This window comes from Rhopalosiphum padi, chromosome 1 (genome assembly GCF_020882245.1).
Source record: "Rhopalosiphum padi isolate XX-2018 chromosome 1, ASM2088224v1, whole genome shotgun sequence".
Taxonomy (NCBI): domain Eukaryota; kingdom Metazoa; phylum Arthropoda; class Insecta; order Hemiptera; family Aphididae; genus Rhopalosiphum; species Rhopalosiphum padi.
In genome coordinates this window covers 58039925-58058165 of record NC_083597.1, presented here as the reverse complement: position 1 = coordinate 58058165, position 18241 = coordinate 58039925, and the positions used below count along the sequence as shown (strand labels likewise).

At 31.5% G+C, this 18241-nt stretch overlaps 1 protein-coding gene across 4 annotated transcripts in view; it reads left to right on the top strand.

Moving 5' to 3' along the window:
• The first annotated feature begins 1728 nt into the window (after positions 1–1728).
• The window catches only part of LOC132931711 (motor neuron and pancreas homeobox protein 1-like), an 87611-nt gene continuing 71098 nt past the window's right edge, over positions 1729–18241 (top strand). For 2 of the 4 annotated variants that reach the window (XM_060997663.1, XM_060997660.1), the window contains exon 1: positions 1731–2784. In XM_060997663.1, the coding sequence (XP_060853646.1) occupies positions 2313–2784 (472 nt within the window). In that variant the 5' untranslated portion in view covers positions 1731–2312. Of the gene's footprint in view, positions 2785–18241 lie in introns of all 4 variants that reach the window. The other 2 variants (XM_060997661.1, XM_060997662.1) reach the window with 2 other exon arrangements.

The following is an 18241-nucleotide window of genomic DNA, read 5'->3' as shown; positions in this document are numbered from 1 at the left end:
TAGGTTTCAACTATTTAGTATATATATAATTATATGCATACATACATAATATAATAGGTATACGAGTTACGAGTATACATTTCAGGAGGTGATAAAATGATTATTATTAATCATCATAAATTATAATATTATATATAAGTACCTATAGAGCCATAGAGATATGAACGCTCTGCATGACGTACTGCAGCAGCTGTATGCAATTTCTACAAGTACGTGGTTCAGTTCAGCATAATTATATATCATATTGCACTGCTGCAGCCAGTCGTCCGATTTACCCGCGTATCATCGCGCGTCAGTATAGTCTTAGCATATAGTTATTATTAATTTAATAAATAATATATCAGTAGTTCCCAATTGATATATATTATATATTAACATTTAGATAAATAGTCTTGATGATTGAAACTGAAACTAAAAGACCTTATATTAGAATAGAAACATTTTTTAAATGATACGGAACTATAATATTATAATTTGAATTATTTACAGGTTTTTTTAATTTTTGGTACACATTTTTTTTCTTTACTTTGATTACTTTTCGGTATAAAATTAGTGTTAAATAACAGTTATTATTATAAATATGATTTCAATCTGAATTGGTAATGAAACACACTCATTATAGTAAATTCAATTAATCTAACCAAAATGAAAAATCAGCAATATCTGAGATGTTAAACAGGCTGGAAATATTAATTAATTATAACACACCCCAAAAACCGAAATTTAATTTTGTATTTTGATGAACTTGGAGTAAATCCTAAAAAAAAATCATTATAATAATATGCAGTCCATTCGATATAATGTCTGTAATATATGCGGGGAACATCCTTATGATGTGCGCGTCGTGCTACAACGGGTGTTTTTGCACCTGTAGCCGCGGAAGACGAGGACGCGAATGACTGCCAAACTCCAGACTGCGGTATGCTTTATAAACAAGAATAAAACGATCAAGACATACGAAAATAAAATAGTCAAAATGCACTTACGATATTACATCAAAATATCGGTCGACGACGATTTATAATATGACCATTGTATACGCTGCGTATTATCGTTCCGATATACACATTGTACATCATTGTAGTCGCGGATAAAGCACTCCGCAGAGGAAATACCAAACATATAATTTTATTATTTTATTATTCGTAACTCGTAATAACAACAATAATTATTATAATATCACAAATCACACGATACCTGTACAATATTATTATTATATTATGTTGTTATTTTATTGCGGTCCTGTATATATATAGTATGATAATATGACAAAATATAACCTAACCGTGTATATATATATATATATATATATATATAGATGACACGCGTGTGCGGTACCGCGACTCGCGAGTCCTCGGCGGTAAGGAAATCGAGAAGAAAGGACGAAAAGCGGCGGCAGGAGCGGTAGGGGGAAGACGGCGACGACGACCCGCGGTCTTTTGACGGAGTGAGCGAGGTAGGGAGGGGAAGAGACCGTCGTCGCACCAATGCGCCGGAGAAAGAGAAGAACGGAGCCTTATAAAAACGGGCGGCGCGGAAGGAGCGAGTGAGAGGGTATATTATTCGGGCGCGTGTACCGTATTTTTTTCCCCCTCCTCTCGGAAAAATCCTAAGTGGGTGTTACGCGGCCGCCGGTGCGGTACGGCGCGCGCGGTCCCCATCGCTGCGGCGCTCCGTTCGGGCACGCCCGGCCGGCCAATAGCGGGACGGCCGCGGACACGCCCGCTTCGCCGCCGCCGGGACGCCGCCGGTCCGACCGCGCGCGTCCGATGCGACGCGCACACCGGCACTGGATCCCTGTGGACGCGGTGCGTTTCGCCGGCACACACTTATACGCAAACACACACACTCACACACACACACACACGCGCGCACATACTCGCGATCGCGCGCACGCCGTCCGTCGCGCTGCAGTTTTCGTCCGACCAGCGATATACCGTCCGCAAACGCTTACCGGAGCGCACGTGCCGGGCACGACACGACGAAATATACACACACACACACATTATATTATATAGTTATATATGACAATATTGATAATGATAAAGTGATACGACGGTCGCCGCGCCATCACACGTATAATAATCGTAATAATATTATTTTTATCGTTATAATAATATCATATCGGTATATTGTATACGCGCGAAAGTGTATAATACAATTCTGGTGAAACACGATCTACTGCGGTGGTGTAAATCGCGACACATTAATTCGCGCGTACACGCGTAGCTGCGGCGACGACTACGACGACTACGACGACGGCGACGACAACGACGACGACGGCCGCGGCGGGTGCAGATGTGCAGCGCGCGATGAGCGCGGCCGCCAAAGACAAGACGATGCCGCAGCGGTCGCCGTTCGCCATACAAGAGCTTTTGGGCCTCACCGACAGCAACAGGAGCCCCGCGGCCGCCGTGTCGGCCGTCACGCCGCAGTACCCGCAACCGCCGGTGCCGCCGTCGGCGCCCGGGCCGGCTGGACCGTCTTCGTGCTTTGCCGCCGACCGAGACGCCGGTCGGATGCACCATCACGGCCACCATCACGGCCACCACCACGGCCATCACCACCACAGCCACCACAGCCAGATGGTGGCCAGCCGGTTCGCGTACTTCAACGCCCAGGCCGCCGTGGCCGCCGCGTTCCTGCCGCACAACATGAACTCACTGGCCGCCGCCGTGGGCATGACCGCCGCCGCGGCCGCCAACAACAACGGCGGAGCGCCGCTCTCGCTCACCTCCAACCACTCGGCCGCCGCCGCCGCCGCTGCAGCAGCCGCCGCAGCCGGTAAGTCGTCTTGTAAATTATATATAATTATTATTAACCGCGTTCGCACGTCGTACAACTTATCCGTCGTATATATAATATACAAACGGGTTACAATATTATGTTGAACGAGAGTTAAAAACTTAAAAACTTGAAAGATTAGACGCTCAGTGAAGATATGATGTGTAGGCCCGTCTCTACTCGCCGGTACGTTCGAATCGATGGTCTCAGTACATTGATTATCGTGTCAAAAAACCACGTTCAATTATTTTTTTATAATCAAATAAGGCTCAAAGGCTGATTTTTAAGTATACATTGTGCTTCTAGTATTAGACACTTTCTAGTATCACTATTTAATAATTTAATATCTGTGTTTAAAAGGGCCTCTGCCTCATGTTCGGACCTAAGGACCACTGATTTCTACGCTAAATTACTGATGCGATATCATTATATACCTAACCATAGAAGTTCTTTCCGTTCACAATTCCTGAATAGAAAAAAAAGTAATTCGTCAACTATCCGATAGGTTAGGTTAGGTCATTGTATGATTATAATACCAATACGATATTATATACTACATCGGTGATCGAATTAATGGAGAATAACTATATTATATAGTCATTAGAGGGATTTTGCATCATAAATCTCAAAATAGGTATATAGGTATTATAGGTCAAAATATGTCTTAACCCCAATAGACAATAACATTTAAGTAGATAGTTCACCATAGTTGACAATTAATGTAATATAAAATACAAATATAATAAATGTGATTTTTGATTATCTACCCTTAAGTAAGTTAGGTATTGCCGTATTGGTTATGTATGCATTTATTAAATTATTTCAGAGGTTATAATTTATTTTATCTATGAAACACACAATTCGGTTTACATTAAATTTGAACATTTGGGGGTCAGTTATAATCATTATTCTATTACTGTAATAGTATAGTATAACTATAATTAAACACATTATGCGAGGTTATGGTAGGTACATATTCGATTAAAATATTCTGCCATATATTTTAGATAGCATGTAAATATTGTAAATGCATTTACATATACATACTGAAAAATATAATTACTCATATTAACCAGGTATCGACGCCCTAGTTCACCATACATGATTAAAAACTTAATTATTAAATTGGTAAACAAATTAATATAATTTAATTGAAATCATAAAAGTATTTTAAATTAGTATGTATATTAACTTAAGGTTAGGATTATAACACAATTTTATTCAGCGACATAGTTAACTAATTAATTGAAAAAGTATTCATGAATAGTAATATAATTTTTAATGGCATTTAACCAGAGTATTTTAATATCATAATAATGATGTATTAAAATTAAATTTAAATTAATATTCTGAAGTACCTTATTTTATTTTAACTCAAAATATGTTTATACATTATAATAAACAATTTAAAAAAATAAAAACTATAGAAATGAGAACATGTATAAAATAAAACATTACTAATGTACAAATATTTATTCAATGATTAATTAAAATATAATATTATGCATTTAATTTTCACACTCATAATTAATAATTTTGAAAATGTCAATAACTAAGATAAAAATATATATTACAAAAATAATTATATCACTGCACGAATACACTTTACATATTTTACCATAATATATTAAAATAAGTACAATATACTTATAGATTTTCAATGTAATCTAAATAAATTTAGAGATATTAATATTATTTTATACCTTGAGTTTTATCCATGTAGGTACATTTTAACACAATGTAATATAATATTCATTATTTAACCGTAATTTTTTTAAAATATTGTTCGGTTAACCGCGAGATTAATCCTTATCAGTTTTAGACGTTTAGCATAATATTATTTATATTTATGTCAATTTAATTCTAGTCTTCCAGCCGAAAGCACTCTACTGGTTTTAATGCAACTTGTAGCAAATCCCAAGCACTTCCGAATTGGAATTACCAACCAATTTTATAGGAAGGCTTTCTCGATTTTTCCCACCTAGCAACTCATCGGTCAAAATTGAATTTATACTAAAGTGGGGTAGGGCTCCCTTTTCATGTATATAATTTTTATGTGAAATCAAAATGTTTCCAAATGCAATTCCCCGGTCGGTAGATTTGTCATAAACCGTAAATTGACTTAATTTAATAATTTACGTGTAACAAGGAAATTAAAAAAAAAAAAAAAACGATAAATATGCTAGTCACTTGATCACAATCATTTAAAATTGTCTAATCAATATTATAAGATAGTATACGATTATTATACGTATTAAAACACAACCATAATTCTGTGACCATACAATTTATATATTGAAAAATATTCGATGAATCGGACCTTATTCAGTATGTGTATGCAAATTTAAAAAAAATGCTTGATGAGTTTTATTATTTTATCTGCCCCTGATTATGCGTTGCCAGTCGGTTTCAAGCACAATAATATATTCACTGAATTATTGAATTCATAAGTAGGTATATTTTTCAAACAATATGATGGAAAACTTATTATAGAATATACAAATTATTAAGTGCATTAAAAAAAGTACTTCACATTACATAATATACGTATTATAATGCATTTAAAAACACATAATTAAATTACACACACACACTTACACGTATATAATTTTGTGTCGTAAATATTAAGGAGCATATTATAGTTATTCAATATTAAGCGATCATGATAATCCTATAACTATTACCGCCTAGAAATAAATTACATTTTTTTTGATTAGACATAACCTAACATAATATAAAAGTAAACATGCAAACATAGTATATGCATTTTTAGCATATATTTTATTTATATAATAACTATAACTTGTGAACATAAAAACAATTTAAAAAAATTCTAAAAACATACCTAATATATAATGACTAATGACAAATAAATGTTGACCTATTATCTACACTGTCAGTGGTTCCCAAATATACTTTCTTCGTGGCACATAATTATTTTCAACAATTAAAAGTTGCATCACACTTTCACATAAAATTTTGTTGATAGTTACTTATTTATTGTAAAAAGTACTTTCCTACTTGTAAATCCTAAAAAAACAAATGCTGCCAACTAATCGTACATTTAATTATTCAGTATTTATAAGTAACAAAATATTGTAATTCAAACTTATACGTAGATATACATTTTTTTTTCTACAAATCTGAATAAAAAAGACCACACTTTCAGAACATACTTTTAACATCATTACGTTGAACCCTTTAGAATCACGACAGTGCTATATAGAAATATATTTTAAAAATTAATTTGTCTTGAATTAAAAACATTTTTTTAATTTAAATTTATTTTTTGTTCATACTTTATACTATATTAGTAAACACATTTATATATTATAGAGAATATAATTTCAAATATCTTAAATGTTCGTATAATGGTTAGATACTTAACCATATTAACTTTAATAATTAAAGTACAGTATATTTTTTAACAGTCGTAAATTAATCCACAACATAGGTACACAGTACACAATGGAACTATAAAATTATAAGCGTAGCTTTAGTACATCCAAGTTTCTATTATGGAACTTAATACTTAAAATATTACTCATCTTTTAAATTATTGATCTTATTATATTTCATTTTGAAGATAACATTGAATAAATATAAATTTCTAAGTTTGTTAAGTACCTAAAATCAAATTTGATTTGATTTTTTGAAGCAAAAAAAAAAAATATTATTTACTATGCTTTTACTAAAGTATCCCAAAACCTAATGTTTAATTTTCAATACTTCATAATCCTTATAATATGTATATTTATTTACATATTGTGTTAATTAAATGAAATATTAGATTTATAACATCAGTACAATTGTATAAGTTGACAACTATGATGTATCCTACTATTGTATTGAATCCAGGCTATTTTTAGGTGTATAATTGACTCTCTTATACCTCTCATAGTGTTTAATATGCAACGATGGGGTAGATACTTATAGCTGATATTCGTCAACTATGGTAGTGCATATTCGTTATAGTAACGTACCAATTATTTACGACAATAACGCGACAGTTATCATAATTTATAGTGTTGAAATAAGTACAACGTGCAAGCAGTAAATTGAGATTGAAATACCTATGTAAAACTAAATTAGCAATAAAAAATAATTTTCATCAATAGTGACAAGTATAAAATAAATTAAAACAGGTCGAGAACGAGAGGCGCCTTTATCACACCATTGTTTTTGTGGACCATTACCGGTAAACACATCGTGTTAGATTGATTTATTATTATTATTATATATATATATATATATATCTAAACAAAGACAAGTTAATTTGTACTTTGTAAAGGGGCATTAAAAGTATCAAACAATCGTCGAATATGTTAAACCAAAACCGTTTAATAAATTATATGTGCAGCAGACGTGTATGGTCAGTAATTGCCTATTATGTATTCATATTATAAATACAAATACATATAAACCGCAACTACTTTACTTTAGATGTAATATGGAGCCGATCGTAACGAAATAACTTTTATAAGATAACAAGTTTTTCTAAGTATTAGTACATCACATTCAATAGAAATACTGGTTGTAAGCATTTGATCTTTTTCTTTTGACCCTAAAAAAAATTATTCCTAATTATAAAAAATATTTATATAATACACATAGTTAACCTATATAGTTATTTTGTTCGGTACAGACTCTGATAATTTAAAATATAAAATAAATGCAATACTGCGCTTAAAATAAGTTTGTCGTTAATAATTCATAAGATATTTTGGAAACCACTCGCGAGGGATTGCACATTATATAAATTATACCTATATAGAAAACACTATATAAGTATAATGTATATATGTAGTTTGGCTATAGACATAAGGCGCATGCGTACAGTGCATAATATTATATTACTATATTACTTATATATCTATTTGTTTCATAAGAATAACTCAAGCATACTTTTAAATATGTTACGTTGCTGTATTCACGTGCAATAAATATAGATACCTAAACCTATATTGGAATAAAAATTAAATCATGTTTTTATTAAATAAAACAATAGCTGGTATAAGTGGTAACATATAGCTTATGTATACAAAAAATGTACACTAATAACAAGTTTAAATAATTAATATTATTATACTACACAATATATATATATAAATTCACACAATCACACACATACAGTTTTCCTTGATTAAAATTCACGTGTCTATATAACGAGTCCTTATTGTAGGTGGGTATATTGCTTGTCTTATATTATTTTATATGCGCATACGGCTCTGGTAGTGGTATACAGCGAGAGGAGTGTAAACGTTTATAAGAAAGAATGAGGGACCGAGCGGGAACAAGGCAAATATTTCACATTATTATATCCACGGCCCCATTGTTACTCCCTTCGGTCCACATATAAAGTAATAAGTGCCCGGTGTCGAGATTTCAAATTTTATAAACTGTTCAAATAATAACGAGAACAAAATAATTTAAAATAGGTATACAAAAAGGTTTTTGAAATTAATTTTATATTTAATATTATATTTACTTTTATGATAATGTAATAATGTTGGCAATTTGATCAGCTTATTGTGCAAATACATTAAATACATATCCACACCATAATATTATACATATGTGGTACCAACATACGAGTATTATAATACTAATCAAATGTGATCAGCTAAAACAAGGGGATTAATATCGTCGGAGTGGTGAATATAATTTTGGTTTTTTGTTTATAAATTAGAAATTATAACTGGTTTAAAAATAAAATTGGGTAAGCCATCAAAACATGAGCATATTTATTATTGCTATTAATTTTTATTTCATTTTTAAAAATAATACTCAAAATAATGATTTCGACATAATTACGTCAAACTCGAGTAATTTCAGCTACGTTTATTAAATAGCCAAGTGTTTTGTGTTGTATTAATTTAGGATTTTTAGATTTGATCGTCTAATCCTCTCCACGTCTCAGCCACTAGTGTATATACATACCTAATACCTATAGCTTAAAATCTGACAGTTCAAGATCATGCAAGTGTTGGAACACGTCTATTGTCTCGCATACCCCGTATTGCATTTCAGATTTCTTTTAAACGTGAAACAAAAAAAAAAAAAAAAAAACAAGAAAACAAAAAAACAAAAGTAGAAAAAACATATTTCCCCTAATTTGTTAAAGACCAGTTGCCTGGTGTAAACAACGAACACGTCCACAGCTAATTTCGCAATTGAGTTTAACACGATTTTTTTTTTTAGCTCCTTCATTCCGTTCCTTTTCATATTAAACACGCACACACGCATACTTGCACATGGAATTAAAAACAAAACACCACACATTTTTTTATACCCGATCCCATATTTTCAAAACCAACATAGGTACAAATATTATCAGATTTGTGCTGTAGTTGGTAGACCGTTATATTATTATTATAGCGTATAGTTAATTTACATGTGATATACATGCACAGTGTCTCCATAAATCTTTCTATTTATGTACAAAACTTATTAATGTGTGCTATGCTTAATATAGAGATGATTTGAGCTTGGATTATCGGTATTCGTAAATATTTTATTATTTTGAAGCTAACATATTATTTGCATATCGATACAATTTAAAAATACTGACACAAACTTTGTTTTAAATTTAATAATAGTTATACCCGACCTAAGGTCCATAAAAATAAAAATGTTCTAATTACAATAACATTGTTAAGTACCTCTTGTGTTGGGTGAATACACTTCACAACAAACGCCTGTAAATTATTTCACCTGTATTTCATGTTGCAACCGTATATTTTATGTAACATATTAAATCTGTGTTTGCTTAAGAGTTATTGAACAAAAAGTATGTTACGTTATTGAAAACTTACTTTACATTAGTAATTAATATAAAATTTAAAACGTGTAAGTACTTAATTAATTCTAAATTTATTTAATTGCTCTTGTTATACTTACCTATACTAGTGTAAATCAAGTTTGTATTTCTATACAATAATTGTATCAATGTATAAGATGTTTGTTTGAACAAAATTAATAGTAATATAGTCAGTTAACACAATCAATAATCTATAAAATCGTCAGAGAAGACAACAATTTATATTATTTTCAATGGTTGTTCGAGGTCAGCATAGTTATGGAATGATGAAATTAATTTATATTATTTTTTTTTCTATCCACTTCATATTATTATTATATTGTTATAAAACGATTATACAACGTTGAAAAAAAATCCAACTGATTTTATTACCTAGTACCTTTGTATTATAATAAAATATTATAATATCACATGATCCATTGTCCCATTGATATTTATATATATAAATATATTGTAGTATACCTACTTAAAATTCGTAGTTGCATAAACAAAATTAATATCGTACAAAAGTTCCAATATGCACCTATACATTATTGTTTTTCGAATCTAAAGTATTCATTAACATAATAACATATTATGTGAAACTTAATTTACATTTAACATTGTTTCACTGAAAAAGTAATTGTATTTCTTAAACATAGAAAAAGCATTTGCATTTTAAATGTGCCTATAGAATACAGTAATATACAATCATATTAATTGTATTTTATTATTACAACGAAGATTTTAGCCGATGCATTGTAAAATAAATTAAAAATTAAAGTTCGTAACTTTAAATAAACTGTTTCTTTTAACAATATTATTGTAGCCGCTACACGTTATTATTGTACAATGTACACGAGTTTACTGCAGCTGATACCTATTCATTTATATCTTTATAGTATCTATTATTTTTTTAGTTGCACGCATTTCGCGGTTAATGAATTTTAGAACGATTGCAATCACTTGAAAATAACAATAACAATACAGGGAATAATAAATAAAAATAAAAACAAGAATAACTATAATAATAAATAAAATCTATACAGTGGTGATTATAAACATTTTTATATTAATAATTAGATCGTTTTTTACATTATACCTACTGTCGTGTACTATTGACTCATACGAATCGTATTACCGAGTCAAAGACAAATCTAAAATAATGCCAAATTAAGACAGTTAGTATATAATAGGTAATAGGTAATAGGTAATAGGTATACTGTTTTCATTTTATATCGTCCGAAATTATAGTGTGAATGTTTTTAACAAATATTACACATAATATTATGTCTACAGTGTACATGCGCCGGCTGCAAAATTGTATTACTGAATATCCGTAAACAGCAGCTAATGAACAGTGACAAATTTACATATCGCCATATTATTATATTATAGTTAATGTTTATAATTGGCGTTATTGAATAACAAGCGTATTTAGATACATTTTAACAACACACACATAATATTATTATGATGTTAGAAACGCTAACTGACTGGCTCATAAATAATGCAAACATAATATTTAAAAAAAAATGTAGTGGCGCATTAACATTTTACGCATAAATGTTTTACCACTGTGATTCCCTTCATACGTGAAAATACGAGGTTTCTCCTATTCCGAAATTCAACACATAAACGGTAGACACATTACTATACGAGTTGTACGCATATACAATTGAAAATATTTGGTTGATAAAATGATAACACTACAGATGGAGTAAGAGATATGTTGAAAACGAGTCATAATATTATCATCAATATGTTCGTCATGTGCGCAAGAAAAGGTCAAAATAGGGTCGATGTCAGAAATTCTTCAAGTCGTGATTGGTGTTTTTTTACCCTAAAAAAACCGTTTATAATAATATGTGTAGTAGGTAGGTATATTGTAAGACGAGTTATGGTATAAGAATAGACTCGATTTTTTTTTTTTTTTTTTTGTAATCTCCAACGATTATTCAGCATTCTATAATCATATACCTTTATTAAATGTTAAATATATATACTTAACAAGAATGTTTAAAAACAACAAAACATTTTTATTATTATTTTATTTATTTTTTATGCCCGTACGTTATAATTTTTTTCCATCTCGCCGTTGATTCAAACCGCACAACCGTTAGCCAGAACTTAAAACGACAATCCACTGCTGCTACTGCTGCGCGTGTGAATTATTACAACGTATCCGCGTATCGTATTCATATAATGTGTGAGCATAGGATAATAAACAATTTATTTTTGAGCTTGGTGCCTTTTTATCGGCGACGAGAATATTACAATATTCCGCTCAACCAAACCATTAATTTCGACGACGATCATAAAAAACTCTAGTGACTATATAGTTTAAGTCCTAACTCGTATTCATCGTCGTCGTCGTAAATACTATATTATATCACATTATATTAAAATATGTGCGTTTTCCGTGTGTATAGGTATAGGTACCGTATTATTTTACAGAATAACGCACCACGCGTTTAAATGAGACAAAACCTGAAATGGTGAATAACACGTGGACAAAAAAAAAACCTCGTTTTTATAAACGCATCTCGGGTATTCGTTTACACGGCAGTTTTAAGAAGATTTTAATAAAGTCAAAATAATATATTGTACCACGAAAAAGGGGTTTTTCGTTGGCTTTTTACTCTCCCCCCCCGAGTCGTAATTAAATCCCAGTGTTAATTATCGGAGTTCCGATTTGCACGAACGGGTGTAATTTAATTACAAGGATTCTCGCCCTTGAGTAATGTTTTTTTTTTTTTTCTGTAGCCAAGACCGCAATCAAATCTCGGTCGCTATTCATTCCTCTTTTTTGTATACGTAAAAATTCAAGCCCATCACCATAGCTTTATAGAATGAATTACATTTTAAAATATGTTTTAACGTGCAATTAAAGAAAACATTTCCACGTCAGTGAGCGAAGGAATATTTAAAAAAAAAAAACACTATTTTGTTCTCGTCCATTAAATTTGTATCGCGAAAACGCGCTGGAATAGACTACAAAAAGTCATCGTAATAGAATAAACGATGTCAAACGGTATTTAATTTTAGCTACCTATGTTATTATTATATAAGTGCAATATATTATAATAGGCTGTTAAATAATAAACTGCTACGTATTCCCTCGGTTGTGCTGCGATGATCATCGTGAAAAAATTAACAAACTAAAGAATATATATATATATATTATGATTATCGCGTATTATGTAACATTGTCGAAAAGTATAAAAGCGTTATTATTCGTGTATTTATTTATTTTCACCGTCATCGGTTCGAATAAATTTGATCCCAATTAAAATAATTTTTCCCCGTCAAGAAAATGGCTTAATTTTTGTTTGTTTTTCTTTCACCCTCGTGCATTTCTTTTCTTTTAATACCAGTAGTCACACTAGATAGGGTGAAGAGTTTCAGGAACGTTTTAGCGCGGCGGTTTTGCCGTTGACAAGTAATTACGTCGCCTGGGGAAAGCGCCGCCGTCTTCCAACAATTTCATTAATTATATAACTTATTTTCGCCACTCCGGGAGCTATTGTGAGCGCGTAATTTTCTTTGTCGTCCCCCTCCCACCCCACAACTCAATTCCTTAATCCTCGGCACCTCTGGGCTCTGTCTAACGAATTGATTAATTTTGTTAACTCCAGAACAACCTTAATTATTACTCAGCAGGTAGGATACAATTTAATTTCATCTATATACTTTTAACAATAAAGCGTAGCGTTTAAGCAATTAAAATATCTAAAAGCCTAATGAAATATAAAATTATAATTTTAAATTAGTGCAAAATAATCATATGACCTAACCATTTCACTATAACGGCTCATCAAATTAATAACAAAATAGTTTGATTAAAAAATCGTGTATAAGATGTGCCTAACAATAATAATAACTATAGGTATACTACACCAATGAATGCAGATATTATAAGCAATATAAAACTATAGTTCCACGCGTCGACGTTACAAACTGGGAAAAAATTTAATTAAAAATTAGGCATTTTCTATACTGCAGATGTAAAAACAGTCAATCATACCTTACCTTGATCTCCGCGAATCTTAAAATATAAGTTATTTTTGAAATATTATTAAAATTGATAAATTTTTCGTCAAAGATTATAAAATAATTGACAAATTCTTACTGTTGAATGAACATTTTACAAATACTTCATGTGAAAGGGTGATGATTATTTAATAGTACGTATTTGCATTAATGAATATATTATTATTTTAACCGAACTGTTCAGAAGAAATTAAACAGATAATGATAGTAAGCTATACGCGTGTTCTGAACATTTTTTACAAATAATTGATCGGTGTCGCGTCATCGCGGGTTTTGACTATAAGGACACGCGGAAGTAGAATTCATGTCGACCTAATTACGTGTCAGGCGAGGTGTTTGCTTTGCTTTATGAGCGCATTGGAGGGGGTAAATGGAAAAAAGGGTGTAGTTATAAGTGTAATATAACTATATATGCGCGCACGTTGTACGTGTATATATATTACACGTGTGAAAGCGTATTCGGGGTAGGTGGGTTTTTGTGATGGGATGGTTGTTGGGGGGAAGGTTTCCGGGACTACTTTGCATCCGCAAATTATTGATTCTTCCTGGCCGTCGCCTCGACAGAATAAACCAGGCTTCACAAAAAGTCTGGCCTTTTATTTTAAAACACACCACCACCCCGACCGAACCCCACGTCATCGGTCCCAGGCACTCTAGTAATAATCCGTTGTTGTGTTGTTTTGCACTTCAAAAACCTCCACTACGCGTACATGCGCGTGTGTGTATATACGCGCGTGTTTATGTATGTGTGTGTGTGTGTGTGTATGCCCGCGCCTGTGTGTGTGTGTGTGTCTAGATAAGTATATATATATATATATATATATATATATATATATATATATATATAGTTTATACATATATACATAGAAACCCACCGGTGTAGCGTACTAATTATTAAGGTCGTACATGAAAGGGAATCTGGCGGGAATACAGCGCGGGGTGTGACACAAAAATGTGTTATGTACGTACATTGTATTGTACTTGATACGAAAATGCTAATTAAACGGGGAAAAGACAAACTTCATTCGGTTTTTCGAGAGCGACGAACATGCAAATTAGCCTCGTATAAGTCATTCTTTCGCGTCCTCGAAACGATTATTACCTAGTATATATATTTTTAATATACTCAACCTTCAGTGAGTATGTATATTGAATAATTTTATTCGTTGCGTTTTCGGTAAACGCGTTTGTTAAAAAAAAATTCGTTTTTTTGAAAAACGCAAAAACTTTTAAAACACCTACTAAATCCGCGTTTAATATAAAATATAATTTAGTCTTATCGCAATGAATAATAATTTGTAAAAAATCAAAAAACAATTTTTATTAATACATACGATTATTGAATTGAGTCGCAAATTTCTGAATTGCTAAAACGTAGTATAAAAAAATTAAAAACTAAAAGTGTGCCCATAACAGTTTCCGTATTATACCTACATAATAGGTAATTTTGCATTTGAGACATTTTTATTATAATAGGAGAAACGTACCTACATATTATTAATATATAACATTAAGTGTGCAGCACAGAGGAGCACAGCGAACTCACACTTGTAGTGACTGCGCGTGTATATAAGTTATTTTTTTTTTTTTGTTATTGTTGCTATTTACATTTTTAAACAGCCATCTCGAGTTCCAATTAGTCGGAATCCATTTTAGATTCGGCCGTTGTTGTTTTAACATAACGCCACTTAAAAAACATACACATATTATGCACGTACATTATTTACGCGCCTCTCGGGCCATTATTTGTTCTATAGGTGCAGTTTTGTGGGTGAAGTGTAATACATACGGTTTGCTTACAGATCGTTTATATTATATACATATAATATGTACAGGACGTAGTAGATATGTATACTCGTGCGTTCATCGTAAAACATTTTTATACACAATTTTTATTTTTGTGGTAATTATCATTTCAATTAAAAACGCACAAAACGACGAAGCACCTATATATATATATCCAATATTAGTATATACGAAGAGGATAATAATACATATTGTATTATATGTGCCTACCAACATTTATATTATCGTACATTCATATACTTAGGTATACTTACACGTGCTTCTCGCGTTGAAAAGGTCGATCGATATACCTATATATATATATATATATATATATATATACTACGTGGCTATTCGCAGTAACAATAATAATAATAATAATAAAAATATGTATAAAGTATATAAGTAGAGGGCGTTTTATTGGAAACGAAAATGCCGAAGAAATATCGGGACGATATAACAATCAAAATAATAATATAATCGCGTTACGAATATAAATCGGATTACGAGCGGACGTTTTAAGTGGCCGTGTGACGACCATTGTCCGAACCGCCGCGAACTCGCATTATAATAATATAATAATATTATATAGATATATACCCCGTTTACGACTACCTACGACTACTGCACACACGACGGTGTGTGATGATAATATATAATAGCGCGCGCACCCGCAACAGTAACATACCACCACTACAGCACTTGGCGTTTATTATAACACGGCGACGGCTCTCGGCGGCGGCATCGTCCATAATATATATATATATATATAATATTCACGTGTGTATATATACCCACAATGCGTAGGTGTATACAGTATAAAAGGTATACGGCGAAGGTGTCGGATTTTCGCCACAACACAACTAATAATAATATAATAATATGAAAGCGTGTAAAAACCGAACACGGCAATTTTTGCAGCGCGAGCAGACACGCCTAAGCCCGTTCGCTTTCGATCGTATTGTTATATCGTATGGTCGTACCTCTATTTCTGCACCGTGTACATTCAAATATTTAGGTACGCCGAAAGTGTTGCACACACATATTATTATTATATATTATATCTATCACGACGGTGATGCCGTCTATCGATTATTTCATTATGTTTTTGTTAATGGTGCTGTGCGTGTATTAGTGTCGGACGTCCGTCGACTGCGGCGGCGCTTGCTGTACTGGGCACGGGCCATATTATAACATCATAATACTAATAATTACTATTATTATTCATTAAATTCATTATGAACGCCGTATACTTTAAGACGAAATTATTATCATTATCATTATTATCATTATTATCATTATTATTATTAACCGGGATGAGCGCGAGGGGAGTGTTTTTTTAGGCGTACCCGCCACCCGCGTACTTACATTTTCCGTCCTATCGAATTTCCATCCTTGACACGACTGTTGTATTGTCGGCCCGCCACGCGCCGCCGGCCGCCGTACATATCGATTTGACCAAAATTGGTTAACCGACGACGGGGTCGTTTATTAGTGTGCAACGGCCCCCCTTTTATAATATATATATTATTATTATTATCATTAATATTATATTGTGTACGTATATAATAAAGCCATTATACTGGCGACGGCGGCAGAGCTAATGGTCGAAATTAACGAAGACAGTTGTACGTTTATCGGATTATCCAAACTTCGGCAATAATATAAATATTATATACCTATATTATTTGTTAAATACTTCCATCGCGTTCATTTGTTGTTAATCATCATTGGTATTATTACGACCATTTATACCTTCTTTTTTTAGTTTCGCTTACATTTTATATATTCATTATAGTGATACATAACGATTTTTTTTTATATTTATTTCTAACGATAATTCACAACAACCGAATTTAGAATAGTTATTGAAAAAATACTTTATATAGTTATACCTAATATTATATTTTTTTTTCCTTTGAAACAGGAATGATGTTATTTACTATTAAACTATAATAAGAAATATATGATTGTAATTTATTTATTCGCTTAAACCACTTAAAAATAAAATTGTTGTAACGAAACCTTAGTCTATATATAAATCCATTATACAGAGAAATTTACGGGGAAAAATTTAATTTTCAATTAATAACAAATTCATTTAAATTTGAATAGGCACTAAAAATGTTCAAGTATATTTAAAAAACATATTTTTAAATACTTAGATTTTTCATACAATTTAATAGAATGTCCAGTAGCAATACCACTTTTTTTTAAATGAGAAATATGAGGATCTTTGTTTAGTAAATAGTTAATCAGAAGTATAAAAAATGCTAGATTTCTTATTGCATCTATCATAAAAAAAACTATTTTTAACGACTATTTTTCTTAGTCAGCTACTTATAGATTTCAATAATTTAAAAAACTATATGTTCAAATTTTGATATATAAATCAACATTTTGAAAAAATGTCATCTGTTTATCAATTTACAGTAAAAAGGTTGGTTCTGATAAAAAAAAAAATATATTTGCATCGCCAATATATTTTTAAATTGTGAAAAAATCTAAATAATTAAAAACATGGTTCTTAACTATAATTGAAAATTACAAAAATTAGTATTTGAATGAATGCATTATTAAAAGATGCGCGATGACATTTTTGATGAATCCCTCTGTATGTTGTATAATATGTTGTTTAATATATACATAAGCTGAGTTGAACAAAAAATTTTACGCAGTTATTTTATTATATATAATAAATGTTTCTATTATGATCTGTATATATTATAATGACGTAGCTATATCATCCATCATAGATAATCATAAGATCGTACGGATATAATAAAGTATATAATCATTACCTGTTAAACAAACGATTAA